General features: G+C 43.4%; 1 protein-coding gene and 3 non-coding genes across 4 annotated transcripts; all 4 read left to right on the top strand.

The window, feature by feature from the left end:
• The first annotated feature begins 1,194 nt into the window (after positions 1-1,194).
• Positions 1,195-4,724, top strand: LOC135552389 (small ribosomal subunit protein uS7). The gene is made up of 6 exons (XM_064983967.1): positions 1,195-1,284; positions 2,337-2,446; positions 2,734-2,943; positions 3,871-3,999; positions 4,350-4,448; positions 4,618-4,724. Coding segments are annotated over exons 1-6 (618 nt in total). The 5' UTR covers positions 1,195-1,283; the 3' UTR covers positions 4,687-4,724.
• LOC135553512 (small nucleolar RNA SNORA3/SNORA45 family) lies at positions 2,512-2,643 on the top strand. The gene has a single exon (XR_010457593.1). It is a non-coding gene; the product is annotated as a small nucleolar RNA SNORA3/SNORA45 family (small nucleolar RNA).
• LOC135553508 (small nucleolar RNA SNORA65) lies at positions 3,103-3,229 on the top strand. Its single transcript, XR_010457589.1, has one exon. It is a non-coding gene; the product is annotated as a small nucleolar RNA SNORA65 (small nucleolar RNA).
• On the top strand, positions 4,127-4,257 carry LOC135553513 (small nucleolar RNA SNORA3/SNORA45 family). Its single transcript, XR_010457594.1, has one exon. It is a non-coding gene; the product is annotated as a small nucleolar RNA SNORA3/SNORA45 family (small nucleolar RNA).
• Positions 4,725-15,343: the final 10,619 nt, after the last annotated feature.

The raw sequence follows: 15,343 nt of genomic DNA, 5'->3' as shown, positions 1-15,343 counted from the left end.
TGTGCTTAGGGTTGTTGTTCTGCTGGAAGGTGAACCTTCACCCCAGTCTGAGGTCAAGATCGCTCTGGAGCAGGTTTTCACCAAGGATCTCTCTGTACTTTGATCCGTTCAGCTTTCCCTCAATCCTGACTAGTCTCCCAGTCCCTGCCGCTGAAAAACATCCCCACACCATGACGCTTCCACCACTATGCTTCCCTGTAGGGATGGTGCCAGGTTTTCTGCAGACGTTACACTTGGTATTCAGGCCAACAAGTTCAATCTTGGTTTCATCAGACCAGAGGATCTTGTTTCTCATGGTCTGAAGGAACTTTAGGTGCCTTTTGTAAAACTCCAAGCGGGCTGTCATGTGCCTTTTACTGAGGAGGAGCTTCCGTCTGGCCACTCTACCATAAAGGCCTGATTGGTGGAGTGCTGCAGAGATGGTTGTCCTTCTGGATGGTTCTCCCATCTCCACAGAGGAACTCTGGAGTTCTTTCAGAGTGACCATCTGGTTCCTGGTCACCTCCCTGATCAAGGTCCTTCTGCCCCGATTGCTCAGTTTGGCCAGGTGGCCAGCTCAAGGAAGAGTCTTGGTTGTTCCAAACTTCTTCTTTTAAGAATGATGGAGACCACTGTGTTCTTGGGGACCGTCGATGCTGCAGAATTTTTTTTTTGATAACCTTCCCCAGATCTGTGTCTTGACACAATCCTGTCGCTGAGCTCTACGGACAATTCCTTCAACTTTATGGCTTGGTTTTTGCTTTGACGTGCACTATCAACTGTGGGACTTTATATAGACCGATGTGTGCCTTTCCAAATCATGTCCAATCAATTGAATTTACCACAGGTGGACTCCAATCAAGTTGAAGAAACATCTCAAGGATGATCAATGGAAACAGGACGCACCTGAGCTACATTTCGAGTCTCATAGCAAAGGGTCTGAATACTTATGCAAATAAGCTATTTCGGTTTCTTTATTTTTAATAAATTAGCAGAAATGTATTAAAGCCTGTTTTCGATTAGTCATTATGTGTTATTGTGTGTAGATTGATGAGGGAAAAAAGGTCATTTAATAAATGTTTTAATATGGTGTAACGTAACAAAATATGGAAAAATAAAATGGGTCAGAATGCTTTCCGAATGCACTGTACATATCGGAGATGGGATTTCTGCCGTTCAACTACAACTCCATAAAAGCAGTGCAATCCAGAGACCTCATTTCCGCCTCCCGGTATATCTGTTTGACGCGCCATGAACGGGCCCTTTTCCGGCTTTGAGAAGTGTGGTGCAGAACGGCAGACACAAGTGAGTGGAAAAATGTTACAATTTTCAAGGCCAAAATTGCATGAAAACGCACCATGTCCAACTATCGTACGTGTAACATTGCTTGTTTGACTTTGAGTCGGAAGTAAATCAGTTTATAGTCCGAAGTCGTTTTTAAATCACCCGAGTGTTTTTACCGGCCTTCAGCCGGGGCAGATGAACTTCATGCTTACACGTGCGACACTGCTAGTTAGCTTCCTATTTAGCGTCTTCCCGGGACCACTCGGAACATTGTTGCTATGCAAGATGTTCAGTTTGGTGTTAAACGCATGTTTAGCTCATGTTTAGCTCTTAATGACATTAGCCATATAACTCGTTCGGTAGTAGACTCGGGCTGACTTTAGCCTTTTGGGCCTACTGTCGTGTGTCTGCTCTCATTCACATTGCCTTTAAGTTTTTATCCCGACTATTTAATATAATTTAACTACTTACACCAATATATTTGTGCTGTCCGTGTGTAGCCCAGCCCACGTTGCTATCACTAACGTTGACTGTATAATGGATAACGTTGGCTAGCAGGTTAGCCAGCTCTTCGTGTGTTTCTAACAGTGGTAGCCATTCCTTCCTGATGTTGATGGCTTTATCATTAATCATTTTCTCATGTCACCTAGCATTATGTTAATTAGTTGAGCCGTAATGTGGTAGTATCAATTTCGTGATATGGTAATTTTTACTGTTTTTGATTTCACCTTTATTTAACCAGGTAGACTAGTTGAGAACAAGTTCTCATTTACAACTGCGACCTGGTCAAGATAAAGCAAAGCAGTTCGACACAGTTACACATGGAATTAACAAACATACAGTGAATAATACAAAGTCTATACAGTGTGTACAAATACGGTAGGATAAGGGGGGAGGCAATAAATGGGGCATAGTGTCAAGAAGTAATTACAATTTTGTAATATCATTGATTAGTGTGGGATACCATTATTACAAGGCCTTTGCCATGGAACTGGGGTCACACATTGTGGTACCTTGACTCTCATAATTAAATCCATCCATATTACATGACTAAATCTTCTGTTTTTCATCAGTGACTTCAGAGTCGTGGGAGACTGCCCCTGCAGTGGCTGAAACGCCAGAAATCAAGCTCTTTGGGAAATGGAGCACAGACGATGTTCAGATCAATGACATCTCCCTGCAGGTAGGGCATTTCAACGTTTGATTTGTGACTAAGCACTATAAAAAAATCATTTTTTTGTGTGTGTAATCGAGGCTAGAGTCACGCCTTTACGACCCTCATTGTTCTGGTGTGCTAGAGTGCTCGCAGAGTAAACTTCTTTGCATATTCATTGGCTGTAGTCTCATGTGGCCCAGTCAATCACCAGCTCAGAAACATGAACATCGATGTATTCTCTGTTAACCTGGACATTGAAATGTAAGTTATTGGGAAGGGAACTAGTATTGATGATGCTTTTTCCTTCAACTCAGGATTACATTGCTGTGAAGGAGAAGTATGCTAAATACCTGCCACACTCTGGAGGCCGTTATGCTGCCAAGCGTTTCCGCAAGGCCCAGTGCCCCATTGTGGAACGTCTCACCAACTCTATGATGATGCATGGCCGCAACAACGGCAAGAAGCTGATGACCTGTCGCATTGTGAAGCACGCCTTCGAGATCATCCACTTGCTGACCGGGGAGGTACGTACCTTATTTAACATTTTTTTTTTGTCACAAATGTCACCCCATCCCCTTTCATAGTGCACTGCTATGGTCCTTGGTCAAAAGTAGTGCACTAAATGGGGAATAGGGTCCCATTTGAAATGCGGACTTAGCCTTGAACTCCATGCCTGTCAGCCTCCCGCCACTATGCTGGTCTGTTTCAGTGACTGAGTATAATCCAGTGGAGGCTCAGATAGACCCAGCTCTAGGAAGCAGGGCTGCCTAAACAAATGGGCAACTCTGTGCCGAAAGGCCTGGAACAAACGCCACGTGAAAATTGTTCTGCTTTCTTACGTCCATGCCTACGTTACTGTTATCACCCCAATTTTACTGGTCACCTCTATGTCCCATATGTCCTGTTAGGTTCTTATTTTTCAGGGTAAATAACCCACGGACTCTAGTGAAGCTTTAACCAAGTTTAATTCTGCCCAAAGGTCCTGTACAGCTGTAATCAGACAACCCAACATTTGTCCCATCCAGATATTTACATCTCACTTAAGACTCCTTCTCTCCAATCCTTACATATTCCAGGCTCTACAGCAAGATAATAGAGGGTAACTGGATACCAAATGTTTATTACTCAAGAGAATCTGTCCTCGCCACTTGACCTCAACCCCTCCATCTAATCCAGATGTCCATCTGTCTCCCCTCTATCAATACGTTGCTCTCCTCTTGTCACAACACATTCCACAGCTTTGTCTTTCTACAGAGAACCAGTCTCTTTCACTCCTTAATGTACTATGCGCCTGATCTATCATGTCTTTAATATCTCAATGTTCAAAATGTTGAATCCAACAGTACGCTCGGAGTGTCTTTGCCTGTGAGATTTGTACCCCTGGATTCCAATATGGATTCCAGTACGGTTGTGGTGGTTGACTTTGTCTCTCCTCTGCCTTGTCCTCTCAGAACCCCCTGCAGGTGCTGGTCAATGCCATCATAAACAGCGGACCTCGTGAGGACTCCACCCGTATTGGTCGTGCTGGTACCGTTAGGAGGCAAGCTGTGGACGTGTCCCCTCTGCGTAGAGTCAACCAGGTAAAAGAGACTGCTGCCACATTCTCCTTCAACTCTGCCTGTTGCCACTTGGTTCATTGCCAAATTTAGGCTACATAAGTGAAGTTACAGGAATATAAAACTTGTTTGTACATTTCTCTTTTGTGCACATGAGGCTAGAGTCACGCCATTACAAACTCATTGTCCTGGTGTGCTAGAGTGCTCGTAGAGTAAACATCTTTGCCTATTCATTGGCTGTAGTCTCTTGTGGCCCAGTCAATCACCAGCTCAGATACAGAACCTACATTTTGACTTGTTTTGTTGTAAAGAATCACAACATAGTTTATTTATATTCTGTTTATGGCTGCTCACTGTCTTGTCTCCTGTCTCAGGCGATCTGGCTACTTTGCACTGGAGCAAGAGAAGCTGCTTTCAGGAACATCAAGACTATCGCAGAGTGCCTTGCCGATGAGCTGATCAATGCAGCTAAGGTGAGACTTTTTGTTGAAGGTGTAGTCTCAATTGTGATTTCGGTATCATACAGATTGAGTTTTGAACAAGTTAATCAGATTTTTCACGACTGCTGTTATGTTGGGAGGGTTTGTTCACCAGTGTTCATGTAAATTTCTTCGTGGTTGACCAGTATGTTTGTTTTGTCAGGGTTCTTCTAATTCCTACGCCATCAAGAAGAAGGACGAGTTGGAGAGGGTCGCCAAGTCCAACCGTTAAAATTGTTCCTTTCTAAAAAAATAAAATGAGGAAATACATTCGAGGACTGCCATTCTTTTTTAAAAGTTGAATGTGGTATGGTGTTTGAGGAATGAGTCAAAGGTTTTTAATTAATTAATTTGATAATCTACTAAATTACTTGAGTATAAATTAATGCAGCAGCTTAAGTGCATACTATTGATTGGACTACTGAAGTAAAAGGTAAATGTCTGCGTTATCGCTAATGAGGACTTCACAACAACACCTAAGTACTGTGACAAACAATGCCAGTTTATTTTGAGTTTACTGCACTAAATATACAGTGGGGCAAAAAAGTATTTAGTCAGCCACCAATTGCAAGTTCTCCCACTTAAAAAGATGAGGCCTGTAATTCTCATCATAGGTACACTTGGACTATGACAGACAAAATGAGAAATCCAGAAAATCACAGGATTTTTAATGAATTTATTTGAAAATAATGGTGGAAAATAAGTATTTGGTCTAACAAAAGTTTATCTCAATAGTCTGTCATTGCCAACAAAGGGTATATAGCAGAGGTCAAACGTTTTCTGTAAGTCTTCACGTGGTTTTCACACACTTGCTGGTATTTTGGCCCATTCCTCCATGCAGATCTCCCCTAGAGCAGTGATGTTTTGGAGCTGTTGCTGGGCAACACAGACATTCAAATCCCTCCAAAGATTCTCTATGGAGTTGAGATCTGGAGACTGGCTAGGCCACTCCAGGACCTTGAAATGCTTCTTACTAAGCCACTCCTTCGTTGCCGGGCAGTATGTTTGGAATCATTGTCATGCCACGTTTCATCTTCAATGCCCTTGCTGATGGAGGTTTTCACTCAATCTCATGATACATGGCCCCATTCATTCTTTCCTTTACACGGATCGGTCGTCCTGGTCCCTTTGCAGAAAAACATCCCCAAAGCATCTTTCCACCCCCATGCTTCACAGTAGGTATGGTGTTCTTTGGATGCAGCCCAGCATCCAAATGCTCTCGAGCAAACTTTAGACGGGCCTGGACATGTACTGGCTTAAGCAGGGGGGATACGTCTGGCACTGCAGGATTTGAGTCCCTGGCGGCATAGTGTTACTGATTGTAGGCTTTGTTACCTTGGTCCCAGCTCTGCAGGTCATTGACTAGGTCCCCCCGTGTGGTTCTGGGATTTTTGCTCACCGTTCTTGTGATCACTTTGACCCCACGGGGTGAGATCTTGCGTGGAGCCCCAGATCGAGGGAGATTATCAGTGGTCTTGTATGTCTTCCATTTCCTAATAATTGCTCCCACAGTTGCTTTCTTCAAACCAGGCTGCTTACCTATTGCAGATTGTCTTCCCAGCCTGGTGCAGGTCTACAATTTTGTTTCTGGTGTCCTTTGACAGCTCTTTGGTCTTGGCCATAGTGGAGTTTGGAGAGTGATAGGTTGTGGACAGGTGTCTTTTATACTGATAACAATTTCAAACGGGTGCCATTAATACAGGTAACTAGTGGAGGACAGAGGAGCCTCCTAAAGAAGTTAAGGTCTGTGAGAGCCAGAAATCTTGCTTGTTTGTAGGTGACCAAATACTTATCACCATAATTTGCAAATGAATTCATTAAATCCTACAGTGTGATATTCTGGATTTTTTTCTCATTTTGTCTGTCATAGTTGAAGTGTACCTATGATCAATTAAAGGCCTCATCTTTTTTAAGTGGGAGAACTTGCACAATTGGTGGCTGACTAAATACTTTCTTGCCCCACAGTACAAAAGTATGTGGACACCCCTTCAAATTAGTGGATTCAGCTAGTTCAGCCATACCGGTAGCTGGCGGTGTATAAAATCGTGCACATGGCCACGCAATCTCCATAGACAAACATTGGCAGTAGAATGGCCTTACTGAAGCGCTCAGTGGCTTATGTGGCGCTGTCATGAGATGCAACCTTTCCAACAAGTCCATGTTTCTGCCTTGCTAGAGCTTCCCTGGTCAACTGGTGTGGTTACTGTGAAGTAGAAATATCTGGGAGCAACAATGGCTCAATCGTGAAGTGGTCGGACACACAAGCTCATAGAACGGGACTGCAGTGTTAAAAAAAAAATGTCCTCTTTTGCAACACTCGAGAGCCTTAGATCTGCCCATTCGTCATCTGCGATGGATATTACAACTGGCTCGGAGCCCTTCGGTCCTCAGGGTTTGCAAAACCCCTCGAAGCGAAAGACCGTCTGGACCTCAGCTGTTGTCATCGGCAGCTCTATTGTAAGAAACATCTTGGTTCCACCACAGGAGCACGAGTACAGGACATAATAAGGCTGCTTCAGACTGTTCTACACTGGAGCACGAGAACAGGACAAAAGGCTGCTTCTGACTGTTCGACCACAGGAGCACGAGAACAGGACATAACAAGGCTGCTTCTGACTGTTCTACCACAGGAGCACGAGTATAGGACAAAACAAGGCTGCTTCTGACTGTTCTACACTGGAGCATGAGAACAGGACAAAACAAGGCTGCTTATTACTGTTCTACCACAGGAGCACGAGTACAGGACATAAGGCTGCTTATGACTGTTCTACCACAGGAGCACGAGTACCGGACATAAGGCTGCTTCAGACTGTTCTACACTGGAGCACGAGAACAGGACAAAACAAGGCTGCTTCTGACTGTTCTACCACATGAGCACGAGTACAAGACATAACAAGGCTGCTTCTGACTGTTCGACCACAGGAGCACGAGAACAGGACATAACAAGGCTGCTTCTGACCCAGGAGAACGAGAACAGGACATAACAAGGCTGCTTCAGACTGTTCTACACTGGAGCACGAGAACAGGACAAAACAAGGCTGCTTCTGACTGTTCTACCACATGAGCACGAGTACAAGACATAACAAGGCTGCTTCTGACTGTTCTACACTGGAGCATGAGAACAGGACAAAACAAGGCTGCTTCTGACAGTTTTTCCACAGGAGCACAAGAACAGGACAAAACAAGGCTGCTTATTACTGTTCTACCACAGGAGCACGAGTACCGGACATAAGGCTGATTCAGACTGTTCTACACTGGAGCACGAGAACAGGACAAAACAAGGCTGCTTCTGACTGTTCTGCGACACGCTGGTAGCTGACGCTGTCATAGTACATGTGGGGTCAAATGACAGAAGGGCTAGCTCTGAACTTAATAAAATAGATTTAAAGAACTAATTCTAGCACTGAAAGATTTTTAAAATAAATGGCCAATTTCAGATCCGGTACCATCTTTGGGCTGCGGGTGTGAAAGATTCAGCAGGCTACTGGCATTACACGCGTGGCAAAAATACTTTTATAGATAACTTTGACACCTTCTGGAAACAGACGATACTCTATAGGAATGACGGAATCCATCCAAATCATCTTGGCTCCTACACTGTCCATGAATTTCAAGGCTCAGTTAATCCCTACCGTTGTGCTGCAGTTGTCATAATGCTGCATCAAATTTACATTGTCCCAGGGGTGTTGGCAGACACAATGTAAGTAACTTAATTTATGTCTCCCGAACTGCCCTGAATACCTCTGATCCTACAGCTATTGTATGCAGTAAACATGTGCCTATGAACCAGAGTCACGGCTAGCACTGAGGCGGTGCCTGTTTTCCTTTTCCCTAGTAGGAAGTCCACTGTGAGCAGCACACCGTGCACTATCAGCTCAAATATAAATAACGTGAACAAGTCTACTTCTGATAAGCTTCCCAGTAAAGCATAAACAATCAACCAACCCAGAAAAGTGTTTAAAAAATAGCCCAGAGTAACATACTATGAAACAAGGTTCATACAGTTATTAACCTGTAACAGATGACACTCATTCTGACGATCTCTTTTTAAATAACTCACTTAGATAATACCTTTGATAGTGGTAGCAATACATGGTTATAACATCTACCGAAAAGACATGCCAATGGGGGCGGTGTTGCGGTTTATATTCAGAACCACATTCCTGTAAAGCTTAGAGAGGATCTCATATTAAATACTGTTGAAATAATATGGCATCTGCCTCATCTCAAGCCTATTCTTATGGGAAGCTGCTATAGACCAAGTGCTAACAGTCAGTATCTGGATAAAATGTGTGAAATGCTTGATAATGTCTGTGATATCAACAGAGGTAAAGTGGCAAGAAAAGGTATGTGAACCCTTTGGAAATACCTGGATTTCTGCATATATTGGTCATAAAATTTGATCTGATCATCTAGGTCACAACAATCGACAAACGCAGTCTGCTTAAACTAATAACACACAATTATACGTTTTCATGTCATTATTGAACACACCTTGTAAACATTCACAGTGCAGGGTGGAAAAGTATGTGAACCCTTGGATTGAATAACTGGTTGACCCTCCTTTGGCAGCAATAACCTCAACCAAAGGTTTTCTGTAGTTGCGGATCAGACCTGTACAACGGTCAGGAGGATTTTCTTTTACCATTCCTCTTTACAAAACTGTTTCAGTTCAGCAATATTCTTGGGACGTCTGGTGCAAACTGCTGTCTTGAGGTCATGCCACAGCATCTCAATCGGGTTGAGGTCAGGAATCCCTGTCTTAGGTCAGTTAGGATCACCACTTTTCAGAATGTGAAATGACTGGGCCACCCCAGAAGGCTTATTTTCTTCTGTTGAAGCCATTCTATTGTTGATTTACTTCTGTGTTTTGGGTGTTGTCCTGTTGCATCACCCAAATTCTGTTGAGCTTCAATTGGCGGACAGACCGACTAACATTCTCCTGCAAAATGTCTTGATAAACTTGGGAAATCAGGGCCTGGGCCCTGAGGCAGCAAAGCAGCCCCAAACCATGATGCTCCCTCCACCATAGTTTATAGTTGGGATGAGGTTTTGATGTTGGTGTGCTGTGCCTTTTGTTCTCCACACATAGTGTTGTGTTCCTTCCAAACAACTCAACTGTAGTTTCATCTGTCCACAGAATATTTTGCCAGTAGAGCTGTGGAACATCCAGGTGCATTTTTGCAAACTTCAAGCGTGCAGCAATGTTTTTTTTGGACAGCAGTGGCTTCTTCCGTGGTGTCCTCCCATGAACACCATTCTTGTTTAGTGTTATACGTATTGTAGACTCGCCAACAGATATGTTAGCATGTTCAAGAGATTTCTGTAAGTCTTTAGCTGACACTAGGATTCGTCTTAACCGCATTCAGCATTCTGCCCTGTGCTCTTGCAGTCATCTTTGCAGGACGGCCACTCCTAGGGAGTGTAGCAACAGTGCTGAACCTTCTCCATTTATAGACAATCTGTCTTACTGTGGACTGATGAACATCAAGGCTTTTAGAGTTGTGAAATCCAGGTAATTCCGAAGGGTTCACATACTTTCTCTTGCAACAGAGAGGTATACTTTCTGGGTGATTTAAATATTGACTGGCTTTCATCAAGCTGCCCACTCAAGAAAAAACATCAAACTGCACCTAGTGCCTGCAACCTGGTTCAGGTTATCAGTCAACCTAAGAGGGTACTTACAAACAGCGCAGGAATTAAATCATCAACATCTATTGATCAGATCTTTACTAAGGCTGCAGAAATGTGCTTTAAAGCAGTAGCCAAATCTATAGGATGTAGTGATCACAATATAGTAGCCATATCTAGGAAAACCTCAGTTCCAAAGGCTGGGCCTAATATAGTGTATAAGAGGTCATACAATAAGTTTTGTAGTGATTCTTCTGTTTATGTAAAGAATATTTGCTGGTCTGTGGTGTGTAACGAGGAGCAACCAAACGCTGCACTTGACACATGAAATTGCTTATTCCAGTTACTTCATGCACTCATGTAAAAACTGTTAAATACCCTTGGATTGATGAGGAATTGAAAAATTGTATGTTTCAGAGGGATGCTGCAAAAGGAATGGCAAAGAAGTCTGGTAGTACAACCGATTAGCAAACGTACCGCAAATTGAGATCATGTGACTAGACTAAATAAAAATGTAATATAAAACAAAAATAAATGAGAAAAGGCTAACTCTGCTCCATCATTCAGTAAATCAGATGGCCCATTCATCACAAAACCCACTGATATTGCCAACCACTTGAATGATTTTTCATTGGCAAGATTAGCAAACTTAGGCATGACATGCCAGCAACAAACACTGACACTGCACATCCAAGTATATCTGACCAAATTATGAAAGAAAAGCACAGTATTTTTGAATTCCATGAAGTAAGTGTGGAAGAAGTGAAAGGATTATTGTTGTCTATCAACAATGACAATTCACTGGGGTTTGACAACCTGGATGGAACATTACTGAGGATAATAGCGGACGATATATCCACTCCTATTTGCCATATCTTCAATTTAAAAAATACTAGAAAGTGTGTGCCTTCAGGCCTGGAGGGAAGCAAAATTCATTCCGCTACCCAAGAATAGTAAAGCCCCCATTACTGGCTCAAATAACTGACCAATCAGCCTGTTACCAACCCTTAGAAAACTTTTGCAAAAAATGTTGTTTGACCAGATACAATGCTATTTTACAGGAAACCAATTGACAATGGACTTTCAGCATGCTTATAGGGAAGGACATTCAACAAGCACAGCACTTACACAAATGACTGATGATTGGTTAAGAGAAATTGATGATAAAAATATTTTTTGTTAGACTTCGGTTTGGCTTTTGACATCATCAATCATAGTCTACTGCTGGAAAAAACGTATGTATTATGGCTTTTACACCCCTGCTATATTGTGGATCAAGAGTTACCTGTCTAACAGAGGGTGTTCTTTAATGGAAGCCTCTCCAACATAATCCAGGTAGAATCAGGAATTCCCCAGGGCAGCTGTTTAGGCCCCTTACATTTTTAAATCTTTACAAACAGCATGCCACTGGCTTTGAGTAAGTGTGTCTATGTATGCGGAGGACTCAACACTACACACGCCAGCTACTGCAGTGACTGAAATGACTGCTACACTTAACAAAGAGCTGCAGTTAGTTTCAGAATGGGTGGCAAGGAATAAGTTAATATTAAAAGCATTGTATTTGGGACAAATCATTCACTAAACCCTAAACCTCAACTAAATCTTGTAATCAATAATGTGGAAATTAAGCAAGTTGATATGACTAAACTACTTGGAGTAACCATGTATTGTAAACTGTCATGGCCAACACATTGATACAACAGTAGCTAAGACTGGGAGAAGTCATGTCCATAGTAAAGCGCTGTTCTGCCTTAGCAACACTATCAACAAGACAGGTCCTACAGGCCATAGTTTTGTCGCACCTGTTCAGTAATGTGGTCAGGTGCCACAAAGAGTGATGTGGGATAATTACAACTTGCCCAGAACAGGGCAGCACGATTGGCCCTTTAATGTACACGTAGAGCTAACATTAATAATATATATGCATGTCAATCTCTCATAGCTCACAGTAGAAGAAAGATGCACTTCAACAATAATTGTTTTTGTAAGAAGTGTTGACAAGCTGAATGTACAGAGCTGTCTGTTTAAACTACTAGCACACACCAGAGGTCTCTTCACAGTCCCCAAGTCCAGAACAGACTATGGGAGGTGCACAGTACTACATTGAGCCATGACTACATGGAACTCTATTCCACATCAAGTAACTGATACAAGCAGTAGAATCAGATAAAAGAATTAGGCAAATGTACACCTTATGGAACATCAGGGACTGTGAAGAGACGCACACAAAGGTACAGACACACACACAAAGAAGCACTAGCACACACACTCTACACACACATACATTGTATATTTTGTTGTATGGTGGTATTATACATTTTGTATTGTTGATATGTAGTGGTGTAATGTTATATGATGTACTGTTTTATACACTGCTCAAGAAAATAAAGGGAACACTTAAACAACACAATGTAACTCCAAGTCAATCACACTTCTGTGAAATCAAACTGTCCACTTAGGAAGCAACACTGATTGACAATAAATTTCACATGCTGTTGTGCAAATGGAATAGACAACAGGTGGAAATTATAGGCAATTTGCAAGACACTCCCAATAAAGGAGTGGTTCTGCAGGTGGAGACCACAGACCACTTCTCAGTTCCTATGCTTCCCGGCTGATGTTTTGGTCACTTTTGAATGCTGGAGGTGCTTTCACTCCAGTGGTAGCATGAGATGGAGTCTACAACCCACACAAGTGGCTCGGGTAGTGCAGCTCATCCAGGATGGCACATCAATGCGAGCTGTGGCAAGAAGGTTTGCTGTGTCTGTCAGCGTAGTGTCCAGAGCATGGAGGCGCTACCAGGAGACAGGTCCAGTACATCAAGAGACGTGGAGGAGGCTGTAGGAGGGCAACAACCCAGCAGCAGGACCGCTACCTCTGCCTTTGTGCAAGGAGGAGCAGGAGGAGCACTGCCAGAGCCCTGCAAAATGACCTCCAGCAGGCCACAAATGTGCATGTGTCTGCTCAAACGGTCAGAAACAGACTCCATGAGGGTGGTATGAGGGCCCGACGTCCACAGGTGGGGGTTGTGCTTACAGCCCAACACCGTGCAGGACGTTTGGCATTTGCCAGAGAACACCAAGATTGGCAAATTCGTCACTGGCGCCCTGTGCTCTTCACAGATGAAAGCAGGTTCACACTGAGCACATGTGACAGACGTGACAGAGTCTGGAGACGCCGTGGAAAACGTTCCTGCTGCCTGACTGCCATTAGGTACCGAGATGAGATCCTCAGACCCCTTGTGAGACCATATGCTGGTGCGGTTGGCCCTGGGCTCCTCCTAATGCAAGACAATGCTAGACCTCATGTGGCTGGAGTGTGTCAGCAGTTCCTGCAAGAGGAAGGCATTGATGCCATGGACTGGCCCGCCCGTTCCCCAGACCTGAATCCAATTGAGCACATCTGGGACATCATGTCTCGCTCCATCCACCAACGCCACGTTGCACCACAGACTGCCCAGGAGTTGGCGGATGCTTTAGTCCAGGTCTGGGAGGAGATCCTTCAGGAGACCATCCGTCACCTCATCAGGAGCATGCCCAGGCGTTGTAGGGAGGTCATACAGGCACGTGGAGGCCACACACAGTACTGAGCCTCATTTTGACGTGTTTTAAGGACATTACATCAAAGTTGGATCAGCCTGTAGTGTGGTTTTCCACTTTAATTTTGAGTGTGACTCCAAATCCAGACCTCCATGGGTTGATAAATTTGATTTCCATTGATAATTTTTGTGTGATTTTGTTGTCAGCACATTCAACTATGTAAAGAAAAAAGTAGTTAATTAGAATATTTCATTCATTCAGATCGAGGATGTGTTATTTTAGTGTTCCCTTTATTTTTTTGAACAGTGTATTTGGTTTTATATGTAATGTACGTGCCTTGACGTGTTTGCACCCCAGGAAGAGTAGCTGCTGCCTTGGCCTTGGGATCCCTAATAAATACAAATACTAATGAGTTCCAAACTGCCTCTGGAAGCAAGGTCAGCACACTAACTGCTCGTCAGGACCTTCATGAAATGGGTTTCCATGGCAGAGCAGCCACACACAAGCCTAAGATCACCATGCACAATATCAAGCATATGCTGGAGTGGTGTAAAGCTCGCCACCATTGGACTCTGGAGCAGTGGAAACACGTTCTCTGGAGTGATGAATCATGCTTCACCATCAGGCAGTCCGACAGACGAATCTGGGTTTGGCCAGGAGAACTGTACCTGCTCCAATGCATAGTGCCAACTGTAAAGTTTGGTAGAGGAGGAATAATGGCCTGGGGCTGTTTATATTGTTCGGGCTTGACCCCTCGTTTCAGTGCAGTGAAATCATAACGCTACAACATACAATGACATCCTAGACGATTCTGTGCTTCTATCTTTGTGGCAACAGTTTGGGGAATCCCCTTTCCTGTTTCAGCATGACAATGCCCCTGTGAACAAAGCGAGGTCTATACATAAATGGTTTGATGAGATCGGTGTGGAAAAACTTGACTGGCCTGCAGAGCCCTGACCTCGACCCCATCGAACACCTTTGGTATGAATTGGAACGCCGACTGCGAGCCAGGTCTAATAGCCCAACATCAGTGCCTGACATCACTGATGCTCTTGTTGATGAATGGAAGCAAGTCCCCAAAAGCAATGTTCCACCATCTAGTGGAAAAACTTCCCAGAAAAGTGGAGGCTGTTCGGGCAGCAAAAGGGGACCAACTCCATATTAATGCCCCTTATTTTGGAATGAGATGTTCAACGAGCTGCTGTCCACATTCTTTTGGTCATGTCGTGTATATCATGGTCGGGAAGTGTTCTGCAATAGTCTACAACTTTGAATTATGCGTTTGAGCCATTATGGACAACTGTCAGTGTTTCAGCCCATAGGATTTTTCAATTTGGGCCTCGGTTAATCCACAAGAATTACAAACAATGCAAGTATAACGATGGAAATAGTTGAAAGAGACTTTTGAACTCATACTCTCCCTGGCTGATTAATTTGGCCATCAGATCTCAACCAGCACATTGGTAAAAGTATACAATTTAGTCTTCAGATCGGTGATTTATGTCCTGGAGAGTATGACAAAGAATATAAAATGACAAGTGGGGACATTTTAAGTCGGCAAGGGGGCAATTTTTTAATGATATACAGGGGTCACGTTAGCTTTCAAGTCTGCTTTCAAAACACAGACCCACTAAATCTCAATTTTAACAGATTTCACGTGTGTTCTAATCAAACAAACATGCATTTAAAATCCCCTTTGTGATAAAGCATTGCATGTAT

This window comes from Oncorhynchus masou, chromosome 13, assembly GCF_036934945.1.
Source record: "Oncorhynchus masou masou isolate Uvic2021 chromosome 13, UVic_Omas_1.1, whole genome shotgun sequence".
Taxonomy (NCBI): domain Eukaryota; kingdom Metazoa; phylum Chordata; class Actinopteri; order Salmoniformes; family Salmonidae; genus Oncorhynchus; species Oncorhynchus masou.
This window is presented reverse-complemented; position numbering and strand designations above follow the sequence as displayed.

Bases quoted from the DNA above. Each gene is read 5' to 3' on its own strand.
- LOC135552389 (XM_064983967.1), top strand. The intron at 2,447-2,733 runs GTAGGGCATTTC...CCTTCAACTCAG, and splicing joins TCAATGACATCTCCCTGCAG to GATTACATTGCTGTGAAGGA. The intron at 2,944-3,870 runs GTACGTACCTTA...TTGTCCTCTCAG, and splicing joins TCCACTTGCTGACCGGGGAG to AACCCCCTGCAGGTGCTGGT.